The sequence below is a fragment of the Apteryx rowi genome, unplaced genomic scaffold, assembly GCF_003343035.1.
Source record: "Apteryx rowi isolate R43461 unplaced genomic scaffold, aptRow1 scaffold_237, whole genome shotgun sequence".
NCBI classification, from domain to species: Eukaryota; Metazoa; Chordata; class Aves; order Apterygiformes; family Apterygidae; genus Apteryx; species Apteryx rowi.
The window spans coordinates 1,147,915-1,170,362 of NW_020448719.1; the positions used below are offsets into that span (position 1 = coordinate 1,147,915).

Genomic DNA, 22,448 nt, shown 5'->3' on the forward strand with positions numbered 1-22,448 from the left:
TAAGGACTTTGATACTGGAGTTTGAAATATATCACATTCACAGCCTCTTCATGCTCTGATCAAAGGAAAAACTGTCACAGCTGGCCAAGTGCCCTTCTCAGGGCTATGCTTGCTCAACTACACACCATTCAAATCTCTAACAATTTTATGTAAAATGAGTTTGCTGATATACATTTTGGATCAAAATGTATATTCTGAGGTACAAAACATCCCCAGAATATTAATATTCAGTATCAATAATTAGCACTTAAGTTTATGGTATGCATGTTCTTAGCAAGCATGTAAAAAACCTGTTTTTCTTTTGATGGGTGACTAATTTGCATATAAATAGTCTACAGAATCCTAAAGGAAGTTCAAGTGAAGCATGAAAAACTTGGTTATATCCAAAAGTCTTAAAAGTACAAAGGGCTATTCCAAGTTTTCAGCTTTACCTGATTAGTTACCTTAAAAAAAAAAACAAAAAAACAAAAAAACAAAAAAACCCCAGGACTTTTGTCAAATCAGTACAGAGAAACAAACAAGCCACATATGTAAGAAATTACGCATAAATATTACAAAAACAGTGAACATCAGCCAAATTAAACAGAAAGAAGGATATACTCCTAAGACGACAGGCACGTTCAATTTATTAGAAAACAGAGGAAAGGAATATTGGCTTATTAAGTTTATCCAACTTTTTATAATGTTTTAATCAAATATCTTCTGCAATGGATTTGAAGTATGATTAATGACTTCAGCAGACTACAGCAAATAAAGATCACACACAGACTAATTGACTCCAAACTATACATATAGCATATAGCTTATAACTCATCCTAAATGAACTAATAGGGAATATGGCCTAAGGCTACACAATGATGCAATGACAGATCCCCACACACCCACAAAGAAAAACTGAAGTGATAAAAACTCAGGTCTACACAAAGATTTTTTTTTTCTTTCCTTTATATTATCAAATTACTACTACTGAACCAACCAGCTCCATTGCACAAACCACCCAGGCCAGACAAGTAAGATTTGGTAAAACAAACAAAGTTTGTATTCAGTTCCCTTGACGGTCAGGGAAGCAAGCAATGCCATTCCATGAACAGCAAAACCAGTAAAACACTGTTTTCTATGGATGTCCTTCTTGAGATTGAGCTCATACGTGGCTACTGTGGCATTTAATAAAGGCTGCACCTTTTCTAGAAAAGGGTGCACTAGTAGTTTCTCCTGATTCAGAGTTTTTTTCCTCAGAAATTAACAGAAAATTCATATGTGAGGTTTCTACCCATGTGACTGAAAATGACCCCCAAGAAGAATGGAAGGAGGGAAAGACAGGCAGACAGTGTAATCCCTTAAACCCTTCTCTTAGGAAGCCAGCTAAAGTGCACGTTATACTGGAAAGATTATGATTAGAAAGATATTTTAACCAAAGGTACAAAGATAGTTTTAGTTCTTTTTCTCTGACATGCACAAACAGGTTAAAAAACTCCCAAAAAACTATAAATCACTTCTATGTAGTGAACCTTATGTCAACTAAAAATATTTATCAAAGATATCATTCTTAAAATTCAGAAGTGAGAGTGTTTTCAAATGTTAGCTCAAAACCTTATTTTGAAAGTCACCATGCCAATACTGAAGCAATCTGGGAGAAAAATTGCAATTATCACAGAATGTACAAGAAGAGCTGCCAAAATGCTGGCACTCTCATTGACTGAGCCAGGCAACGAAGAAATAACGTTACTTTCAAACCCCAGAAACCAGCATTTGGAATTTGGAGAAAAATGAGGAAATTAACACTGGGTAAACAGAACTTAAAAGAATTCTCATAGGCTCTGAAGCAGCAATTTTAAAACTGTTTTACAACGTAAACAGCCCACTGAAAAGCAGCTTTTATTTGATACCCTCTAAAAAATTACACAGGAATGTCTCACATTTGGATAAATACTTTCCCTAAATTTAATGCTTTTTTTTTTTTTTGAATTCTTTTATAGCTCCTTTCAGAGTTTCATGAACTGAAAACCTAATCTAAAAAATCTTAACCCCCTCTGGAAGACTTGACACATTTTCATTTCAGCTTGCTAATTTCATTACCTACCATTAACTTCCTTATTTCTTTCCTGTTCTAAATGCATGTTTCAAAATGCAGAGAAAATAGGTAACGAGTAAAAAGTGAGTAAATCTTTTAAATCATTTCCCTGATGGGTTTGAGTCTCTCTAGCATACATTCTGATGTGCAAGCTTTTAAGATGATTTTTTTAAATTTAAGCATCCTGCAAAAATCAGACTCAAGTCTACAGTCCAATTTTAACAGGCTTTTGTTCAAACCTGAGATTAACACACAAATGTAGGCAGTTTGACAACAAAACCCCCAGGTGCTAGAAAAGATAGAAATAATTCATACAATTAATTCCTGAATTGTTGAAATCAGACCAGCGTTACCCGCTTGGAGTCCTGGAATTACAAGCAGAACGGAACTCCTCACAGATCAAAAATTTTTGGCATGTATGCTCTACTGTAACTTATCCAGATCTGGTTCCCAAACCCTGTATTTGATATCATACTTTGAAGGAAGATTTTAAAATCTTACGAAGTGCATATTGTTGTACGTGTTACAATGCGACAACTACAAAATTTTACGTGCTACTATAGCAGCATGGAAGGGCTCCAATATAATTATAACTTTTGCACACTCTAGAAACAGGGAAGTGTTCTGTTTTTCTTTGCCAAGGGAAATGACAACAAAGCAAGCACAAGGGTGGTTAGTATTCGTAATGAGACTCATAAATAAAGGAAATTATGCGCACAGTTATTCATAAGGTACTTTTCCTCCTTTTGTTTACCATCCTGTAAAGTTCCGTTCATTAAAAAACAGGAAGAGAGAGAAAGGCTGAAGCGGTCAGGACCATCTCTTCTGTAGCATTTGTTTTACAAAGATTAGAAAGCAGTTTTACTGCTTTCACATACTATAAACACTAATGCTACACTTTTAAATTTCTTCCTAAAAATTGGAGTTTCAAAACAGACTTAGTTTTTCAAAACGGAACAGCTCAAACAACGCAAGATAATGATCTCATTTCTGCGTGACGAATGGGAACAGAAATTTAAGCAATAGTATAATAACGCTCTCCACACTAAATATACGTCAGCCTGTTTAAAGTTAATTGAGAGGAAGACAACCAGTTGTACGGAACAATTAAAGCAATCCCCAAGTCTCCTGTCAATTTAACTGTTCCTTATGCAAAGAGTGAATTACCTCCATAGAGATTCGCCTGTGTATCCGGTTTCTGAGACAAACACCTGTGGGAGACTGAACTTCATCAGACGAGGTCCCAGAAGCTTGGTCACTTTCACCATCTGACCCCATTTTCAGATTTTCATGAACAATATCTAACAAAAAGAAATTGAAGCCAGTCAACCAGTGTTCCACCAAACATCCCTCTCATACACGCAGAGAACAACACTATCTTTACTATGCAGTGCTGTTTATGTCAGCATCAAAGGCTCATCATGGTAACAGTAGTCTTGATTTATTTTATTTATTTTTTTTATGGCTCAGGAACCACAAAAATGAAAAGGATTAATTTAACAGAAATACCTACCAGGATAGAACTTATACACAAATTTAACCATTGTTTTTCTTATTTGATTTGTAGCAGCACTTAATCTCCAAAACCAGATATAGTCAAATCCCAATTTTAATTCCTATAAGCCACCTTCCCTTCAGGTCTTGAGTTCCTGAACTCCCTCATTTCATCTTCTCTTTTTGCTGCTCTTGGATCAAGAAACCTGCATTTGCAAAGGAAAACTGAGACTCACAGAAAAATATAAAACAGTACTGAGAATATTTAAGATTTTCAAATTAGGCTACCTGATGTTAGACACTTAAATGTATCTTCAGAAAGAGTAAAAAAACCCCTAAAAATTCTGAAAGGTGTAGCCTTATTTTTAGAAATGCCAAATATGGCAAACTTTAGATATAAACACCACCTGGGGGGTCAGGGGCAGGAGAAAGGGATGTATTCTGGCTGCCTCAAGAGAGGTCTACAGTGCAAAGGTGGATTCAGCAGAGGACCTGATGTTCTTAATTACTTAAGTGAAATCTACGGTCTTACACAGGGATTTATGTAGCAGACTGCCCCGGTTGTAGGGTACTGCGGAATTTTTATGTAAACTGAAATTAATACTTCCATCATAATCTTGTAGAATGATCCATGTAAACAAGTTTATGTATATCATGTCTTATACATATATTACTTTTAAGCACCAGAGGATCTTCCGGGCTCCAGAAGATAAATACTGTAATGGACGAAGAGAAGATCAAGATGGTGTCAGTAAGAGGCAAGACGCTTGCAAAAGCACACACGACAGGAAAATGGTCCTACAAGACAATCCACTATGATTAATGCTCCATCATCGTCTCTGAAAAATTTCAGCTTCAAAATATTATAAGGACTAAATACTTCAAGTGAGGGAGGGGCTTCAAAAGACACCAATTTCCCTGATCTCTCCTGTTCCTAGATATTATGCATGATCTTGTATAGGGTAAAATAGGGACCTGAGGGACAACTAAAAATCTCAGATTTCTGCTCCTAAAAATACTAATATTAGCAAAATATGCAGAGCTCAATGCAGTCTTATCACCAATATTCCTGAAAATACCATCTGCACAGAACTAGAGCAATAAAAAAAAACAAAAGAGAGTATGCAAGTTTGATCACTATTCAACAGGCAGGAAAGCTGGCTTTTCTAGAAAAAAGCCTTCAGGCAAAAGCTCAGTTATGAACACACCTTCTAAAAGGTTTGCCTATATTGGCTCGCATAGAACCATGTAGACTTCAAAGGATTCAACTCTTCCTCAGTACAAAGAATTTCCTTTCTACAAAAAACAGCATGGATATAAAAAGATTAGCTTGAAGGGTACTGGCAGTGCATAATTCAACTCAAAGTAAGCTAGTTAAACACACAACCTAAGCCTGTATCCGATACACAAAGCAGAATTTTCAGAATGCATTGAGCAGCAATATGGATCTAAATTGGATTTGAATTAAAAATCCCAATTGCATCAGAATTTTCCCGGCTCATGCTCAAATTTGGACCGAATGAGAGAAAAAAGCTGCACTCCTGGTGTAATAAGGAGAATCTGCTGGTTTGAAACAAGATAAACATTCATCAGTGCTTCTAAAGGCATGTTAGAGTGAATGGGAGGGAAAAGATTTTCAGCAACTGGCTCCTAAAGGTCAGCCTGAACCTTAAGTTAAGCAGACAAAATACTAACCTTCTTTGCCAAATCTATAAGAAATTTCTCTCATTCTTCACAGTGACTTGATAGCTGTGTGCTTAAAAATCCATAACAAGTTGTATGAAATTAATGCTAGTAATACAAAAGTGTTATTGAAACCATTATCTGCAGCAAAGCTGTTGATCTCAGCACTGTTGAGTGCTGGAAAACAGTACATTCACCATTTCAGTTCTTTTATAAATACTCTTTTTTAAAAGATTCTTCTGTGAGTCATGTTATCCATTTTAGCAATTGCAGCTCTCAAGATTCTGTTCTGTAAAATTATGTGTAACAGCTACTGCTGTTCCCCAATCTAGCTCAGTTATTGTAAGCCCACTTACAGGGCTCCAGAGCCTACTTTCTTTAAAGAAGCTAGAAGAGAGACCATTATGTGAGGTCAATATGGTAGATAAAGTTAAGAAAGTATTATATTCTAAGCAAAGAAGTAATTATATCATTTTTTGAAAAGACTGATACACAGAATAAAGGAATCATGTGACTGTCACCTTCATACAGTTCAACATAAAATACACAATGTTCAATTCACAAAGCATACATATTATGAAATTACTGTAAAATTACACTTCTTTGAAATGTAGCATTCAGAACTACAAAGAACATCCCAGTTGACAAAGATATTTCTTCTACTAAGAAGACCATCTACACAATAATACAGAAGTAAGTAATATTTCAAGAATCAGTAGTTTAAAATCTTACATTTGGGGCAGATAATATAGCTGCAAGAAGATTCAGCTCTCTCCAAATCATGAATGAGAAGGCAAAGCAGATCTGTGCCCCGCAAGTCTATATTCTAGTATTTTAAGACTTAAATAAGATGAAGGTCAGTCTATTTTGAATATTATTGTGATATAACTATTTTTGATAAGTCTGGATATAAGTTATATACCCATAATGGACCAAAATGTTCTAAGCAGGATACCATTTGTAGCATCCAAAATATATTGGGAGACTCTTGCCTGAATTTCTGATGGGCTGAATATCCAAGTGCTCCTATCTACAAGGGTTCTCAGATGCTTTAAATATTAACCTATTATCTAATTATGGACACTTTAAGCTTTTTTTTTTTTTTTTAAATCTTGGCTGTGTTATCATCTAATATAAACGTGTCCTTTTATTTTATTCAATTAAAAGAGCATTAGTTGAGCCTTATGTTAGTTACTTTAACAGCATAAAACCAGGAAATGAGGCATTAACCTGACCATTTTAATCATTTTACACAAGTGCACAATGATAATGTTTGATCAAGCAATGATGAAAACTCATGCAAATACTTCCCTAATTTCACTAAGCCTTTCTATAGACGAGTTCACTTGCACCAAAACCAGACTGCACAGTCTTCAGAGTCTTTAATGGTTCCATAATTTATTGAATTGGTGTCACTGAATACCATAACCACTCTCTTATGCAGATGTTTGACGTACTCTACATACCTAATTAAACAGCCAGTGAGCTCTTGCAATGCAAAGGTGTGGATGACTACAATATAACATGGAAACTACAGAAGCACATTTGAAAGCAAACGTTGCTGTCATTTCAGTTATGAGGAATTCAGCACAGAAGAAATGAGAAAACAAGGAACCTTTAGTGTAGCAAATGAAAGCTCTTCCAAGTGAGCTAAGATAATATCCACTAATCAGCCAGTAGCGAGTCAGAACGCATGCTCTTTCAAACTTACTTCAAATGATTACAAAAAAATCACATGGTTTGCATATTCAGTTCCTTCCGTGTACTCTAGCAGAACTTACTTTCCTATGAACTGACTAAATTTTATGATTAGTTTCACTAAAAACACTCTGAATTGAGGCAGGGAACAGCGAGAAACTCCCTTTGTTGTTAACACTATCAAACTACAAAAGCAGTATGGAAACCTCATTCCTTTCGATTCAAACGTTTATCAAAAAAAACCCAAAACATTTCCATAATTTTATTAATGCAATTGGTAAAAGCATGGGTAAACTCTCCCTGCGCTGCTGCTCTGGCTCCCCGGCACAGTTTGCTCCAGCTCAGAGCTGGCCAGAGTTGGCTTTGCATATTCCAAGGGCCTCTTTGGTATTCCCAGTTCCCAGAAAACAGAACAAGGACATCTAAGTTGGCTCTGCCAGATCAGGTCTAACAAGGGTTTATTAGCTCTGGCTCCATAATGGACTGCAGCAGTTAAATGCTTCTGGAGCTGCAAGGCTTTAGAAGCTGTACAAACGTACATGAGCTTAAAAAAAATCCAGCTAGACCTTCAACTGCATCAGTGGCATGGCTAATTCACAACTTGACCTGAGACATGTAAATTATACAGCATTACAATGATAAGGGAGTATTAAAATAAAAATGACTACAAAATTTTAGACAAAGATACCCTCCTTGGCCAGAAAATCAGAATTTTTGTCTCCAAGAAAGATTTAACAAAACCTAAAGCCAACAGAAAAGTTTCCCAGCACAAAAATCTTAAAAATATTTTGGGATTTTACACACATTAACAGAACAGCAGAAACTCATGTTCAATGCTCAGGGAAAACACCCCCCCCCCCCCAAAAAAAAAAACAAAAAACAAAAAAACCAAACACGTTTCTCAGGCTTCTCAAGCAATTTTTATATTGAAAATCTCATTCAAATCAAGTAGCCTGAAGATGCACCTGTGGCAGGTTTTGTTTTATTCTGTTTTTTAACCAAATAACCTTCCTTTTACTGCCATTATTTTGTGCTACTTCAAGGATTTCTCTGATTGCATGCTCCCACCACTAGAATACAGGAAAAAGTGGAAAGAAAAAGGATGAATTAAGAAAGCAAGGAAAAAAAAAGTAGTTTTATGTAGTGTGGAATATTTGACCATTTCATTGCTGACATCATTACCACAATGTAGAAAACCTCAGCATCCTGCTGAGTAATGAGCATTCCCATACGGCAGGAACAAAGGGAGGAAAGATGTGAAGAAGGACAAAGGGAGGAAAGATGTGAAGAAGGAACAGGCAGAGCACTAGTGCCAATGCTTGTACACATGTATACCGCCCAGCTAACATGTACAAGTCGCTTAAATTTTCAGACAGCAAAGGTTAAAGAAAAAACAAAACGTGAAAAATAAAGCTTCCAAAGATTCCTCTTTACAGAAAAGGGGAAAATGGATAAGTAAATTGTAGAAAGTTCAGACCTAGAGAAACCTAATAAAGAATGTAACACAGTATTGCAAATAGATGCATTAATGGCATCATTTCACCCAAAGCAAAAAGAGGTTGTTAATGCAGATGTGTACGTTTTAAATCTATTCCTTCCTACTTCAATGAAACTGCAAGTTCTGAAGGAATCTGTAGCTATTTTTAATACATGGCGTTTTAAAAAAGTATAAATAAAACTCACAATCTGAATACTTTAAACACATAGAACTTGGTCACCTAAACAAAAAATAAAACAAATAGCATGCTTCTGTAATACTTTCACATTAACATTTTCAGGTGAAAAATATTGCTTTGAAAAAATTGGAAAATCATTAAAACAATGAAATTTTCTTTTGCAAAGCTGATTTGAAAATCACAGTGAAAGTTTTAAGAGGAATAACTATTGACAAATTTGCATTAAAAAAATTTATACTACCATGCTTTTAAGGCAACACAAAAAAGCAGGGTACAAAAGCATACATCTCTCTATTCTTGTACACCATTTGTATATGCCTGATTTGACAAATAATCCATAAAAGACTCAATATTCCTGATCAGAAACATAAAGTACACAATTTTTTTTAAAACTTTGTCTCCTCATTGGATTCTTGGCAATTGCTACTTAAGCAAAGCTTGGTCAGGCAAAAAAAGGACAAGTGAAGTGTGTAGAAACCTGAGCGAAATCAGGAATTGAGATGGTACTCAAAATGTGCATAACAAAACCTTTTTTTCTGTGATAGCAACAGCCGCTAAACTCCACTCAAGAGGAAGAAATGTTCTTTTAAGATTAAATAGTAGCACAGACAGTAAAAAGGTAAGGTTTTGAATGTGATGTGTGATATTATAGTAGAGGAGAATAGAAATGGTTTGATCAGTACCTAAAAGATTCACAACTCTAATCTTGAAGGAGATCAGTTTAAATATCACACGCTTCTAAAGGAGGGCAGAAGACTGAAAAATTCACAGCATCCCAATTAAACTGTGCCTTGCTCTCATTTTCTAGTATCAATTAATTAAGCATAATTTAACATAACACAAAAACAGGGTAAAACATTAATGGTGACTGGAGGCAGCAACATGACAAATTATTTGAAGGAGAAGAAAAATTGTTTTAACTGTAATTTTCTCCACAGAACCACAAATATAACTCAAGACCACAACAAAAAGATAATTATAGCTGAGTGGCCTTAATTTATCACTGAAAGAAGGTCAATTGTTTTTCTTATACTGCTGAAAAATCTAAGTAATACACCTTTTTTTTAAATTCCACATACAGATTATCCTTTTTTTTAAACCATATTCAATTTCTTGTAGTTCTCATCAATGCTTAAGTGAGGCAGACATACAGGGTCCTTACAAGCTATTAAGAAAGAATATTTTGCAACTTATGCATGTCAAACAAATTTGTGGATGATTTCTGCATGCTTTTTTAATTGTCCACTTAAAAACCTTAGAGAGGCATTCAACACCTTAAACAGAATTTTCTGTAACAACCTTAGAAAAAAATTGCTGCATTCCCAGAGACTTATTAAAGCATTAGAATAACTGTATCTCTTGCTAAGAATCAATACAGACATTCTTTATAGAAAAATGAATTTAAGAGTAAATAACGTAGTAAATTACCTAATCTGCTCCCATTTCTAGGCATTGCCATGAAAGAGCCGAGGCTGCCCCCTATGACGCTATGCGGTCTCCGCAAAGGGGGCTTCTTGAAAGATCCTGTGTACTGGTGGAGAAACGAGTGCATGCTGTGAGACGTTGGAGGCCTGCCATTCTTCACAATGGGCTCTACAGTTCACGAGCACCAAAATATTCATCCCCGCAAGCAAGGAGGAGTGTCAGGAACATGCCAGAAGAAAAAAAGAAAAAAAGTTACTAGACAGGAAGTCACCGCTCTAGTAAGATTCTTTTTCATAGTAACAGTAGACCATAATACTACCTCCATTTCTATATTAGCAAATTAATACAAAGCATAGCACAAAATATTACAGAAATTCCATTTTATTAAAATCTGTCACTCTAAAGCTGGACCAGTATATGGTCTGACACATTAGAATACCTTCCAAAAGCCTGAATAAAACCAGAAAGTAGCCCTTAACATTAGTATCTTTTTTTCTTTTGAATTAATTATTTCTTTTTGCACAATGCTTCACCTTCACTATAATTTAAACAGACAAGCTGCTGTATCAACTCACATGAGCAGCAAATTCCTCAACAAGTATTCAAGAAATACTCTCTTTCTCAAAATTTTTGAGGGACAGTAGTAGTGAGGCCTCGCTACTGGAAATCCTTAGAAGGAAACGTACCTGACTACACACTCTACAGCAGTCATGCCATAATTAAGTTTATTAACTTAAAGCATACTGGAACAATTAAGGATTCAATGAGTTATTTTGGCTTTTCCATTGGTTTGTGTTGGAAACAGTTCACAGGACCTAGACTCAAAATTAGGACTGTAAGACTTGCTTCATTACTGATAAACACTTTCTAAAAAAGAGGAAACGTTAGAAAAAGAATTTACGCAAAAGCGTCAAGAAATTACGAGTTAGCAGGTTCTCAGCAAGCCTCACTATGCCCGCGTGGACTAGCTCTAAGACTGCTCTGATACTGGAAGCAGTCTAACTATAAAAGCACAGAGGACTGTACACACAGGTTTGCTTTCTGTTGTTTCCTTGGTTGGTATTTTTTATACCATTTTATCCCATGCTGCCATTACAGGTACCCTTCTTTTGGTATGATATAGAAGGTGGAAAAGCCAGCACCCAAGGATTCAGCAAGGGCTGCTCCGCGCCCTGGCACTGCTGGGCTCTTTCCAGAGGGTCACTTGCCCTTGCTAGGACAAGGAGCAACCTGTGGCACTCCTTCATCACCCCGATTCACATGCTCACCTGAAGGGACCCCAAAAATCTTGCTTTTCTTGCCAAAATAAGAAGAATACAGCTAGAAGAACTTATTTTATGGAGAGCAAAATTTCAAGGGTGAAGGAAAATAACAGCAACAAATACCAAGTAACAGAACCAAGACAGGATCTCAAAGGGCGCCTCCCCCCCCCCCCCAAAAAAAAAAAAAATCCCACACCTATGTACAAAAGCTTTTTGGAGATGATATTATGACTGCTCTAAAGAAAAGAGAAGTACATGGACAGAGCTACCCAAGGGCAGGCCAATAACTTTAAAAAATAATTATTTGAGATATTTGCATAAACATATGAATAATATATTAGGACAAAAATCACTTTTCACTTTCACCCAGCTACCGTAGGATAAAGAAAAGTCAAAAAAATTGCTTCAGGCAGAAAACAGAATGTGAAAGGACATGTCAGCACTGCTGCAAGCCCGCCTGCAGCTCTTGGTTAACATCCTTCATAAACACAGCTTCAAAGCGGGTGACTAAGAGTAAAAACACACCGCACATCTGTGTGTAGGTACATGCAGCATGATTGGTGTTTTCACCTTTAAAGCTCTGCACACCTCTGCCCCAAATCTTTTTTTTTGTTTCTAATATATTACATCATCTCTTCTGATTTAAGAGCAATACCAGCTTCCTTGTTCTATACCTTCAACACTAGATTTATCCCAGTGCAGTAGACAGTAAATTCCTTCCCCATCAATTTTCTGCCAAAATCTACTACTTCTGCAAGACAGGAAACCCACAGGTTCACACACAGCATCACTTCTACTGCATTACATTTTTTCAAATTATAACTTAATTTCTACCTTCCAACTTCCTTACTAAACTCTGGCTTGAATTTCACCCAGTTTTTAAGACTAAAAACCTCACACTGCGTTCACACACAGTGCTGAACAAATTAACGCTAACTTTGAAAATCCAAAGAGCTGTTCAGTCACAGGTTGTTGGGTGGATTCTGCTCAGAGAGTTATGAGTGGCTATAACTAGGATGTTTGGTGGGTTTTAGTTGAGAGGTGGCATAATTTTGAGGGTAACTCTGGAGCGAAGGGCTGAGACAGACTGAAGTGTATCACGTGTGGTTAGACGTAACAAGCACCTTGTATGCAAAAAATGCAAATTCTGCATCAAAGGAAACATTGCTTTCCTCCTCCTAATGCGAAACTAAAGACACCAGGGCACAGTTCAGCAAGGGTCAGAGAAGTACCAAAGGCAGCAAGCGCAAGAAGGGGCTGGACACAAGGCTGAAAGCAAAACCTTGGCTTCCCGCAGCAGCGGGAGAGTATGTAGCCTCGGCCGTGTGTCAAATCGCACCCCAGAGCTATACATCCGCTATCACTTGAGACTCTAGTATCATTAACCACACAGGAGTGTACGTACGTGTACGGAGCATGGCTACATTCACACATGGACAGAGTTGAAAACCATTTCCCCTGTATGGTATGGTTTAAGCCTACTCGTGCTAAAATTAATCTGTCTCCATTTATTGCACAGCACAGAAGAAAGGCCAGAATTGGCAAATACACTGAATGACTAAACAGGGATTAAATTTTGTGTTCGTTATTAAGATGGAAGGGTAATGAACAAAGATGATTATTTCAAAACATTTTGTTTTCCTCATGGCTCTGGTAGATTTGCATATATTTTAAAGCTGAAAACTATAAAAACAAAATTCTTAAAATATTTTTATATGTAAAAACAAATACAGATCAATGATAAGGATGGACACAGATAAATTAATAAGCAAATTTATATAAAATGAAGGGCATATGGTTAATATATTAAGATCCAGTTATACAGAAATAACTTTTGCCAGCATAACCTTCCTATATTATCGTAAGTACTGTTCTAAATTATATAGAGCCCACTTTAAAATTTAGCAACAATAATTTAGGTCATGTAGTAGGACAGGCACAACTTCTGACAGAATAAAATGAAGGTTACAAGAACTCGCAAGTTATTAGCACACTTGTGATGAAGAGAAGTATTAATAGTACTTGATTACAGTTTTTTTCTAATTCTAGTACACATTAATTTGCAAAAAAGAAGGATCATATGGTATTCATTTTTTAAAAGGGTAAAATATGCAGATTTCTGGTCCGAGAAAGTATTTTTGCTATACTTCACTAAGTTTGCATTGTGGTAGGCTAGAAACATTTAAAGAAATGGTTACATATACTTTCCTTTCCCACTCCCCTCACAAAGTAACAGCAACAGCTAAAAGTTGGAACAAATATTCAAAATGATCATCAAGCAGCCTGCTGCTGGAAATGAACTTACAAGACTGTTTATTATTAGCTTTTTTGTGTTTAAAAGCTAGGAGATTTAAAGAAAGTGCTTTCTAAAAAAAATATTTGGCTTCCTCCATCCAAAAATCCCTAAGTACCTCTTCCAAAGATTTCACTCCAACCACTTTAAGAATTCATTTTTTTCAGGATTATTAATATTTTGAGTCACTACATTTGAAGGCTAATGGTGCAGTCTTCACAGTGTGGATATAGTGCAGCTGCTTTGTCTTAAATAAGATGAGCCAAAACTATTTGTAAAAGTTATATACCTTTATTATATAGATCCGTGAACTGCTTTTATAATTTTATCTCCATGATTATAGGTTTGGTTTGTCTTCACAAAGATGTTTCACTACATAAAAGTCACCGACATACCTAAAGTTAGTATCAGTAACCACCCAATGGCTTGGCTGACGCAAACTTCTTGGAGGGAGGGAGGGAGGGAGGTGTTTCTGGTATTACAGTAGATGTTTTTATGGCACTATCAATTTAATATTCAGCAGTGGCCATACGACAAACTGACAGGATTAAGAAAGGAATAGAAAGACACCAGGAAATCACTGTGCTACCGTGTAAATGCATGAGGCTATTGCATTTTAAGTATCATACACAGTTCTGGTCTTCCCATCTCAAATAGATGAGAACCGGAAAGGACTCTCAGGAATGCAACAAGGTTGATCAAAAGCAAAAAACAGCTTCTACAGAAAGATCACCTGGGCAACCCAGGATGCTTCAAGCTCCAACAACGAAAGATGCAGAAGGTGCATCCAAGCTTACCGCCTAGGGAGCTGCTGCACCCAGCGCCCTTCCAGCACAAGAGCTGGGGTCACCACCGGCAGAGCTGGCGGTGGCAGGCTGGACGCGCCCCATGGAAGCGGCTCTTCACAACGCACTGTCTGTGCAAACTCCTCACCACAGGACATTGCCAGCACCAGAAGTGCACACGATTCAAAGGGATCAAGAGTCCTCACGGTTACCAAATACACAGAAACAGCTCTAGTTCAGGAAGCCTCTGACCTGCAAGCTCAGAGAGGGGGAATATTGTAGTATTTTGGGCTCTGGTCTTGCACTTTCCCTTAAACTCATCACTGGAGCTAGGAGAAAGGCTATACAGACCTCTAGCAATTCTTCTGTCCTAAGACTTTTGTTACATCTTTGTAGTTGGTTGCATGTTTTGCTACTGTTGTCACAAATGTTCTGGAAAGAGCCTTATCAATTATTTTTCTTCTGCTCTCTTTCCTCACTCCATTTAATTGTGCTAATTCCAAACTGATAAAACTATAAATATGTAAGTAAGCTGAAAGAAAGACCACTCAGTGGCTCTTTTTTAATTGCACCTGCTCAGCTTTCATTACATTCTCTTCCTATTTTGGCTACAAGGAACTATTTCCTCCTTTGACTCACCTTTCGACGAGTAATAACCAATTACAAGTCTTAAATTTCTTATGAAATGTACCAAGCTACCATGCAAATCTACTCTTTTTTTCCCCTGACACAACCATGCTACCTTGCTAAAGTGTGCATCTTCAGCAGGTCTTTCAGTTTAAAATTGAGCAACATACTACCATGGTATTACTGTGATTGTATACCATGGTATTACCTGGTTTTCAACTTTGGTGTAAGCTGAGAGGCTATTCCGTTTTGTTTGGATGATTTTCTTGTACTTCTTTCACTCTACCACTCAAACTTCTGTTATTATTGGCATAATGCAAAAAAACTGAAACAGCACCATTCAAAGAAAATATTCTTTAAAATGCAAGCAGACTGGATTACTATTTTTTTTTAAGAGTTGCTAAACCACATTGCTGCCACATTCTGTTTCAGAATATGCACATATCTTTCAACAAAATAAAATATCCCATAAGGTACTACTGTCTTACTAAGTTTGAAATGATGCCAACACCAATGCCAACAAACATAAGAACAGAAAATAGCTCAGATGAGCTGCTGAAATCCTTCAGCTGTGAAGTGATGGAATTTATACTTGAACATAAATGGAATTGATTTTATTATTCCATAATTAAGAGAACTGCCAGACTAGAGTAGGACAATAATCTATCTAATCAAGAAGCTTGTCTAAGGGATTAGTTAAAACTAAATATTTCATAAGGTTATAAAGATGCTCCCTCATTTTCCTGTAACCATAATTTAAATAACTGCAAACTTTGGCCTAAAATTACTCCCAAGTTAAGCAATTTTTCAATAAATCCCCAATGTTCCTTCTCCCTGCACATCTATCTTAACAGAGGGTCAAAGTACTACTTCTTTCCTGTGTTGGATTCACTTAACTGGATTTACTTAAACCGAGCTCCAGTGAGACTGCAGAATTGCCTGGCATTTCTATGCAAGGCCTCAGCAAACAACATACTGTCACTCGTCAGTCAGTTGGTGGATTAAAGAAAGAAAGTGCTTTCATTAGGAATGTAAATGCACTTTAACACATTTTCTGAATATGTAATACCACATATTCAGCTACTTTTTTTTTTTTGTTGTCCCATGAGCCTCTCTCTTATGTGACAGACTGTGCTAGCTTTCAGATTTCACTGTCTAAATTTTGGAATGATATTTGCTTCAGCTAGCTTTAATAAAGAATCAAAATCACCTTCATACAAGATGACATTTTCTGGTTAAATCATGCATCTCTGATAGAGCTGAATAAGTCAATTACTCACCCACTCCATTCTGGACATGGAAAACATATACTAATGTTTTTTATTGTTGGATGGGTTTTAGGGGATTCTTTTTTTTTTTTTTTAAGAGTTTCATTCAAATACGCAACAGGATTTTTTCTTCTAATCAAAATGAGATAAACAGATGTTGGAAACCTAAATTCAACATCTGTAATCTCTCTGAATCAGGTATATTCGGGAATGAACCTGGGTGTGTTCCATATGAAATTTTACGCAACAGCAAGCCTGCCACAATTCATTGCTGCTACCAAAAGGATGGTCCTAGGTCCCTCCCTGACAAGAAGAGAGGTAATTCTGATTTAGGTCTTTGAACTAGATCATCACAGGACCAGCACAGCACCAGTGCTGACACAAGGGGAGAGGCAGGATCTCACCTGCCACTTCCAGCTGCACCTTGACTGTGGATTGGCCAAACATGACATGAAGTCTCACTATGTGCCCTGAGAATCAGCTACTGGGTTTTGTAGGGGAGAACTCTACAAAGTTTCTTTTCCTCCCACCCTGGCCTCACCCTCATGCCAAGAAGCTTCCAATTCTTTTTATTTTTTCATTTTGATAGAGAATGCGGGGAAGGTGTCAAAACTCAACATATGTGCACCTAAATCTTCATTTTCTGGACAGCTCTGCATGCATGAAACTTGGGATCTGTCATCATAACCTTTTAAGTAATTCATATCACCTGCATCAAAGTCATAAATGCTACTGCTGTATAGCTTAATCATATTTTTTCATCATCTAATACACATTCATTTAATCAATCTGAACACATGATCTTCTAATGACCAATTTTTACACGTCTATTGGCAATATAGATTGATTTTTTTTTTGGACTTGCAGTATCAAACATTTTTAACAACCTGAACTGTTTTCCTGAACAAACTGTTGTGAAAAAGCCCCTTCTTTCTTCAGAAATCTTCAAATGTAAGCATTTGAGTTTACAGCAATTTAGAGCAGGTATCTTGTGCTGTACAATATTTGATTATACTGCAGCCTCACTCAGAAAAATTAATAGCTGATTGTAGGTGATGTCTCCCACAGAAGAAATATTTAAATAACCTGAAGCAGCTATACATTTATCTGTATTCTCATGGAGCTGCATGAGGAACACTGCATAAAATACTGTACAGTTATACATCATTTTATGGTGCTGTTTCCTTGGACTCCATTATGTGAAATTATGAGACACCCAGGAAAATATTAAAGGGCTCGAAAAATAGAGCAACCATTCAAAAGCACTTAAAACTTTATTTATTCATTTAATAATAAGAGGCAAGCTTTGAAATGACTATTACGACACTAAAACCAAAGTAAAATGTCAAGGGATTCCTCCCATTGCTCAAAAACAATCCATGAGTGTAGTAGTCATGTCTTGAGCAAACCTTCTTCACTTGGAAGACATATGACAAAAAATTGGTAGACCATTTGACAAGAAATATGTTGATAAAAACCTGAAGAAACAGAGCCTTCAAGTTCCTCCCAAAAAAAAGTATCTCAATGATTAAAACAGCAGTATAACCATCTTGTAAATTTTTTCCCCTTTTTAATTTTGGAATGAAAAACAATAGAAATTTTTTCCAAGGAGATTGATTATCCACAAAAACAAGAGAACTCACACAAGATAAAAATGAAATCAAGACATATGAAAAACACCACAAGAAAAATCTTTCAAAACTGAATTTATGTACAATGGATTTTTGGCTTCACTGTCTAGGTACCAAGATAAAAGAAGATCACAATCAAATTAAAATATTCAAAATCAGAAATCTGCCTTCAAGATTTATGTATTTCATACTGTTTAAAAAACAGTTCTCATGACAGTCTTTTGGTCATCAGAATACGTATCTGAACATAATTCAAACATGGTAGTCCCATATCTCCTAACCTATAGGCATGATACACCATCAGTTACTAATTTTCCCTTTAAAAAGCATAGTTCCAAAAGACACCATACTACATTAAATAGTTTAGAACACAGTTGCAGATGCAATTTAAATCAATGTAAGTCAGCACTGCAGCCAAACTAAGCTTTGCTTTCCCCACACAACAACCCTATAGCTCCCAACACAAACATCTGTGAGGCCATACCATCAACAGGATCTAGCAACAGAAGATCTAGCTCCCTTCAGCCCTATTTTCAGTAATACTGTGTTGGCTAGTTATGTTTATTTTACTTTTCTGTACTTAACAAGTCCACCTGAACGCCCATAAACATATGGCTGTCCCTGCAGTAGGAGTAACTTACTGAAAGAAATGCGTAGTGTTGGACAAATGTTTCTAGTATAGGCACAGCTATTCTGAAAAAGGTTGTGATGGTATATTACAAACACACTTCTGAAACCAAGAGCAGCTGTAGTTGTGAAAGCACACCTACTTGTGGTATTGCCTCTACGTTGACCTACTTCTGCTGACAAAGGTCTGACCTGAGATCAAATTTTTACCTATCCGGTGAGCCTGTGTCAGCAGAAATTTGTTGTGTCTACAGAGTCCCCTTCTGCAGGCAAGCACCATGTTCTCCTGCTGAACCTGTATTCTCCTTGGGAAGGAATGCGCTGGTGAGCTGATAAAGAACAAACCTACAGGTCCCTGAAGTGTGCTTTCAGGCACTGAATTTTTATGGTAATTTCGTTTTATAAGCACCTCCATGCATTAATAGAGCCTCCAGGTTTTGTGGGAAGCAGCAAATTAAAACAGAAGGGAAGAAAGAACACTGTGTGTTGTGCAGCGGACGTGGGCTGGAGAAGCCGTACTGAACTGTAATAACAGAAACTGTTGTAAGCAACAGCACAGAAGGGCACATACTGGACTATAATAAAAACATCTTCAGCATGGTGTAAGGGAGAGTTATGAAGCTCAGTATTTAGTCCCAACAAATTGGCAGTTATTTGTGCTAACCTATGCATTGAGAATGACTGCTATCACTTTGGGAGGTTTTTTTTTTTTTTAATGTTTTTATATTGATACTTTCCTCCACATGTTAGAGGTTGTACTGATTTATTATGGGTTAGTATTTCTTTGCTCATGTTTTCAATTCAAGTACACTGTCTTGAAAATATATTGCAACATACTGTTTTCCTTGTATATCCAAGGAATCAAACAGAGCAGATGGGAGTTTCTCAGCTGTACTGAAGATGATTTCTAATGACTTCAACTACAAAGACATTTGGATGTTCTGAGACAGTTTTGCAATGTGTCGATTTTTAAAAACATTCCTTCCTCTTATCAGAGTAGTAACTAGTCATTAAGGCTTCAAACCTACAAACACGTGCACACATTCCTGCAGCTGATCTTTCCATTACTACTCACACATGTAAAATTAAAAAAAAAAAAACACTATGAAAGTGTGTGGGGGACTGGATCCTATGATCACACATCAATGCATCAAATGGAGATAGATATTATTCTATAATTCTATGAAATACATAAAGCCATTCTATCAAAACCTCCCCTGTTTTTGTTTAACATTATATAATGGTTTTCCTGCTGAACTTTTACTTATATATTGATGTAAGAGCTGTGGATGTATTTATGAACATATCTTGTAATAATTCTTAAAAGCATACTTGGAATATTTTTATATTTAGAATATTAGGCAATACAGACCTGTTTCTCACTCTCATTAGAGAGCATATTCATAAGTATTCAAGTATCTGCATAAATTTGACAGTTAATTGGACTTTAAATATGCATGATTTGGATGTTACTTCTAGCCAAATTTCATTAGTGGGTCAGTGGCAAGGAAAAATTTCCGGAGCAAATTTAGTTGTCAACTGCTACAATTTGCCATTTAGTATTTTTAATATTAATCTGAATGCATACATTAAAGTAAAACCTAGAATTAAAAGAACAACCCAGTGCATCATTATCACGCTTGAATCAGGACAGAATTAAAAATAAGAAATCCAACTATTTGGTTTTGTATGTTGAAACCTTAGAGAGCATGAAAGCTTCTGTACTTGAAAAAAGAATACCCCAAAGTATACATTGTACAGTTCATAGGACTTCAAAAGTTTAAGTATATTAGGCATTTTGTTGCTCCCTTTATTTTTATGATTTATGCATCTAATTAGGTGATGCTTCCTCACCCAGAAGCCAATTATGATGAAAGTAATTTGTAAGGCAGATTTAATCATATATTGGTTTCTGGTCAAAAAGTAATTTGATGGTGTAGCAAAAGATACTGTTGATTATTCTACACTCAGTAGATAGCTCTGAGCTATTGCCTTTGAACAATACGGGTTGATCCCTGTTAATCCCATTTTGCTGCTGATCAGTAAGTGTTGCGTGCTGAAATTGTACTGACATAACATGATGAAGGAGGCTATGTGCAAAAGGAGACTGTGTACAAAAGATTAGTTGATTTGGTAGTATCAATGCACTGTGAAGAAAAGTTACATATCTATTTTTATGCCTGTGAACCACTCGTAGGATAATTTGTTCTCCTTTAAGAATACTGTTCTTTAAAAGTAAGTCTTCAAATAATCCACTCGAAGTTGGAGCTAATGACGAGGTTGGTCTAAGGATCAGTGCAAGGGCTACGTGAAATCACAGGCAACTGTTCTGGGAGAGGAAACCAGTTGCTATGGGGGCCAGAACAAGACACGTTATTGAACACAGATGGGCATGACGAAAGGTCCCTGGTACTTTAAGTACGCACATATGATCTACACCTAGAATGACAGTACTGAACTCCAGTTCACTTTTTAATCAAGATTTTACAGGTTATGTATGTGAAAATCAGGTAGAAATGAGTGTCTATCCTAGGTCAGTACAGATTTGGATTTTTATCAGCATAGCCTCTAGGGTCCTGTAAAAATGTTATCTTTTAGTGAACATGGCCATCAGAATGGAATAGACAGGAGACAAGATGGGTGAAATCTCTAGAAGAAAAATGAAAACAAGGCAAAACTTGTCAAAAACCATGGAAGAAACATTTTGGAATAGTTATTTCACCAGGTAAGTCTCATAACTGTTAAATCCAGCACCTCTCAGGTCTTTGGACTTGCTTCTCAGGCTAGTATTGAAGTATTTTTAGTTAGATTTTAAAAATATATACGTCTAGCATATATAGCTGTTAGAAAGCCCTCATTTTGCAATCTGACCTTCTTGCCTGTCTTAAAGAGAAAGTTAATGACATCCTGCCAGGTTTTCAACAATAACATACCTGTAACTATGGCTCTATTCACCCTGGAGCTTGCTGCACCATGCTCTCAGCAGGCATAAAGGTTTGCAACAGTTAAAGTCTCAAGTTTTAATCTAAATAAAACCTAGCACTATGTAAACACACTACGTTCAACCAATCATAAGGTAGTTTTTCTCTGCATAAACTAATTTCTATTCTTCCCTTCTGAAATTAACTGTCAGATATACATGAATTCAGGGTCTACCCCTGGCGTTTGGCATGCCAAGAGCAGCTGCAACTCCCTTTAACGCTCTCTCAGTTTTGAAGTCCATGTTGTAATCATGGTGAAGAGAGACAATGTACGAAGAATTACTCTGTGAAGACTGTTCATACCCTGATTTTGTAACGCTTTGGTGATAAGCATGCAGAAGACCTCTAATAACTGCTGGTTGAGATAATTTTCAGATAACTATTATAACCTGAGAATAGCTTCACACATTGTTTAAGATGGTGAAAACTCACACTCCCCCAAACCAGTTGCTGCGTCCTCCTCTCTCCCTCAAGCTGACATCCAGGATGTGATCCAAGTTAAAATAACCCTTTTTATTTTTCCTGGATCCAGTTTTCAGCTGCATCAATTCAGTGATCCAGTTCACTACGTTCACCTCAGGCAGGTGATGATTTTTGACACTCATTTTCCAGTAATATTCTGAACACTTACATGCATAATAATGAAATCAATCTGTCAGATGTATATAAAGGCCTGAGAAAAAAATGCATCAGTAACAAAAGCTAATGCAAGTGAGATCATGTGGGACAACTAGTCAGTCTCAGGAAGTACTCTATAGATATTAGTGCAAAAATACTATAATTGTTTCAGAGTAGATCTGTTGTGTAAACACACAAAAGCTTGGTTTGTAAAAAAGACATCATTTTCCAAGCTATTAGGCATGACCCCTTGATGAAGACAAGAGAACAGTGATGAACAAACCAGGGATTAAGGGTAAAAATGAAAAA

General features: G+C 36.5%; 1 protein-coding gene across 4 annotated transcripts in view; it reads right to left on the reverse strand.

Annotated features, from left to right (window-relative positions):
- CDK17 (cyclin dependent kinase 17) overlaps window positions 1–22,448 on the reverse strand; it is a 61,970-nt gene that overhangs the window by 32,492 nt on the left and 7,030 nt on the right. For 3 of the 4 annotated variants that reach the window (XR_003253532.1, XM_026066043.1, XM_026066042.1), the window contains exons 3-4: window positions 10,051–10,215; window positions 3,239–3,372 (exon numbers count right to left, since the gene is read on the reverse strand). Coding sequence is in view for 3 of the 4 variants with exons in the window: in XM_026066043.1 (XP_025921828.1) it covers window positions 3,239–3,372; window positions 10,051–10,215 (299 nt within the window). In the remaining variant the exon portion in view is untranslated. The remainder of the gene's footprint in view (window positions 1–3,238; window positions 3,373–10,050; window positions 10,216–22,448) is intronic. The other variant, XM_026066044.1, reaches the window with a different exon arrangement.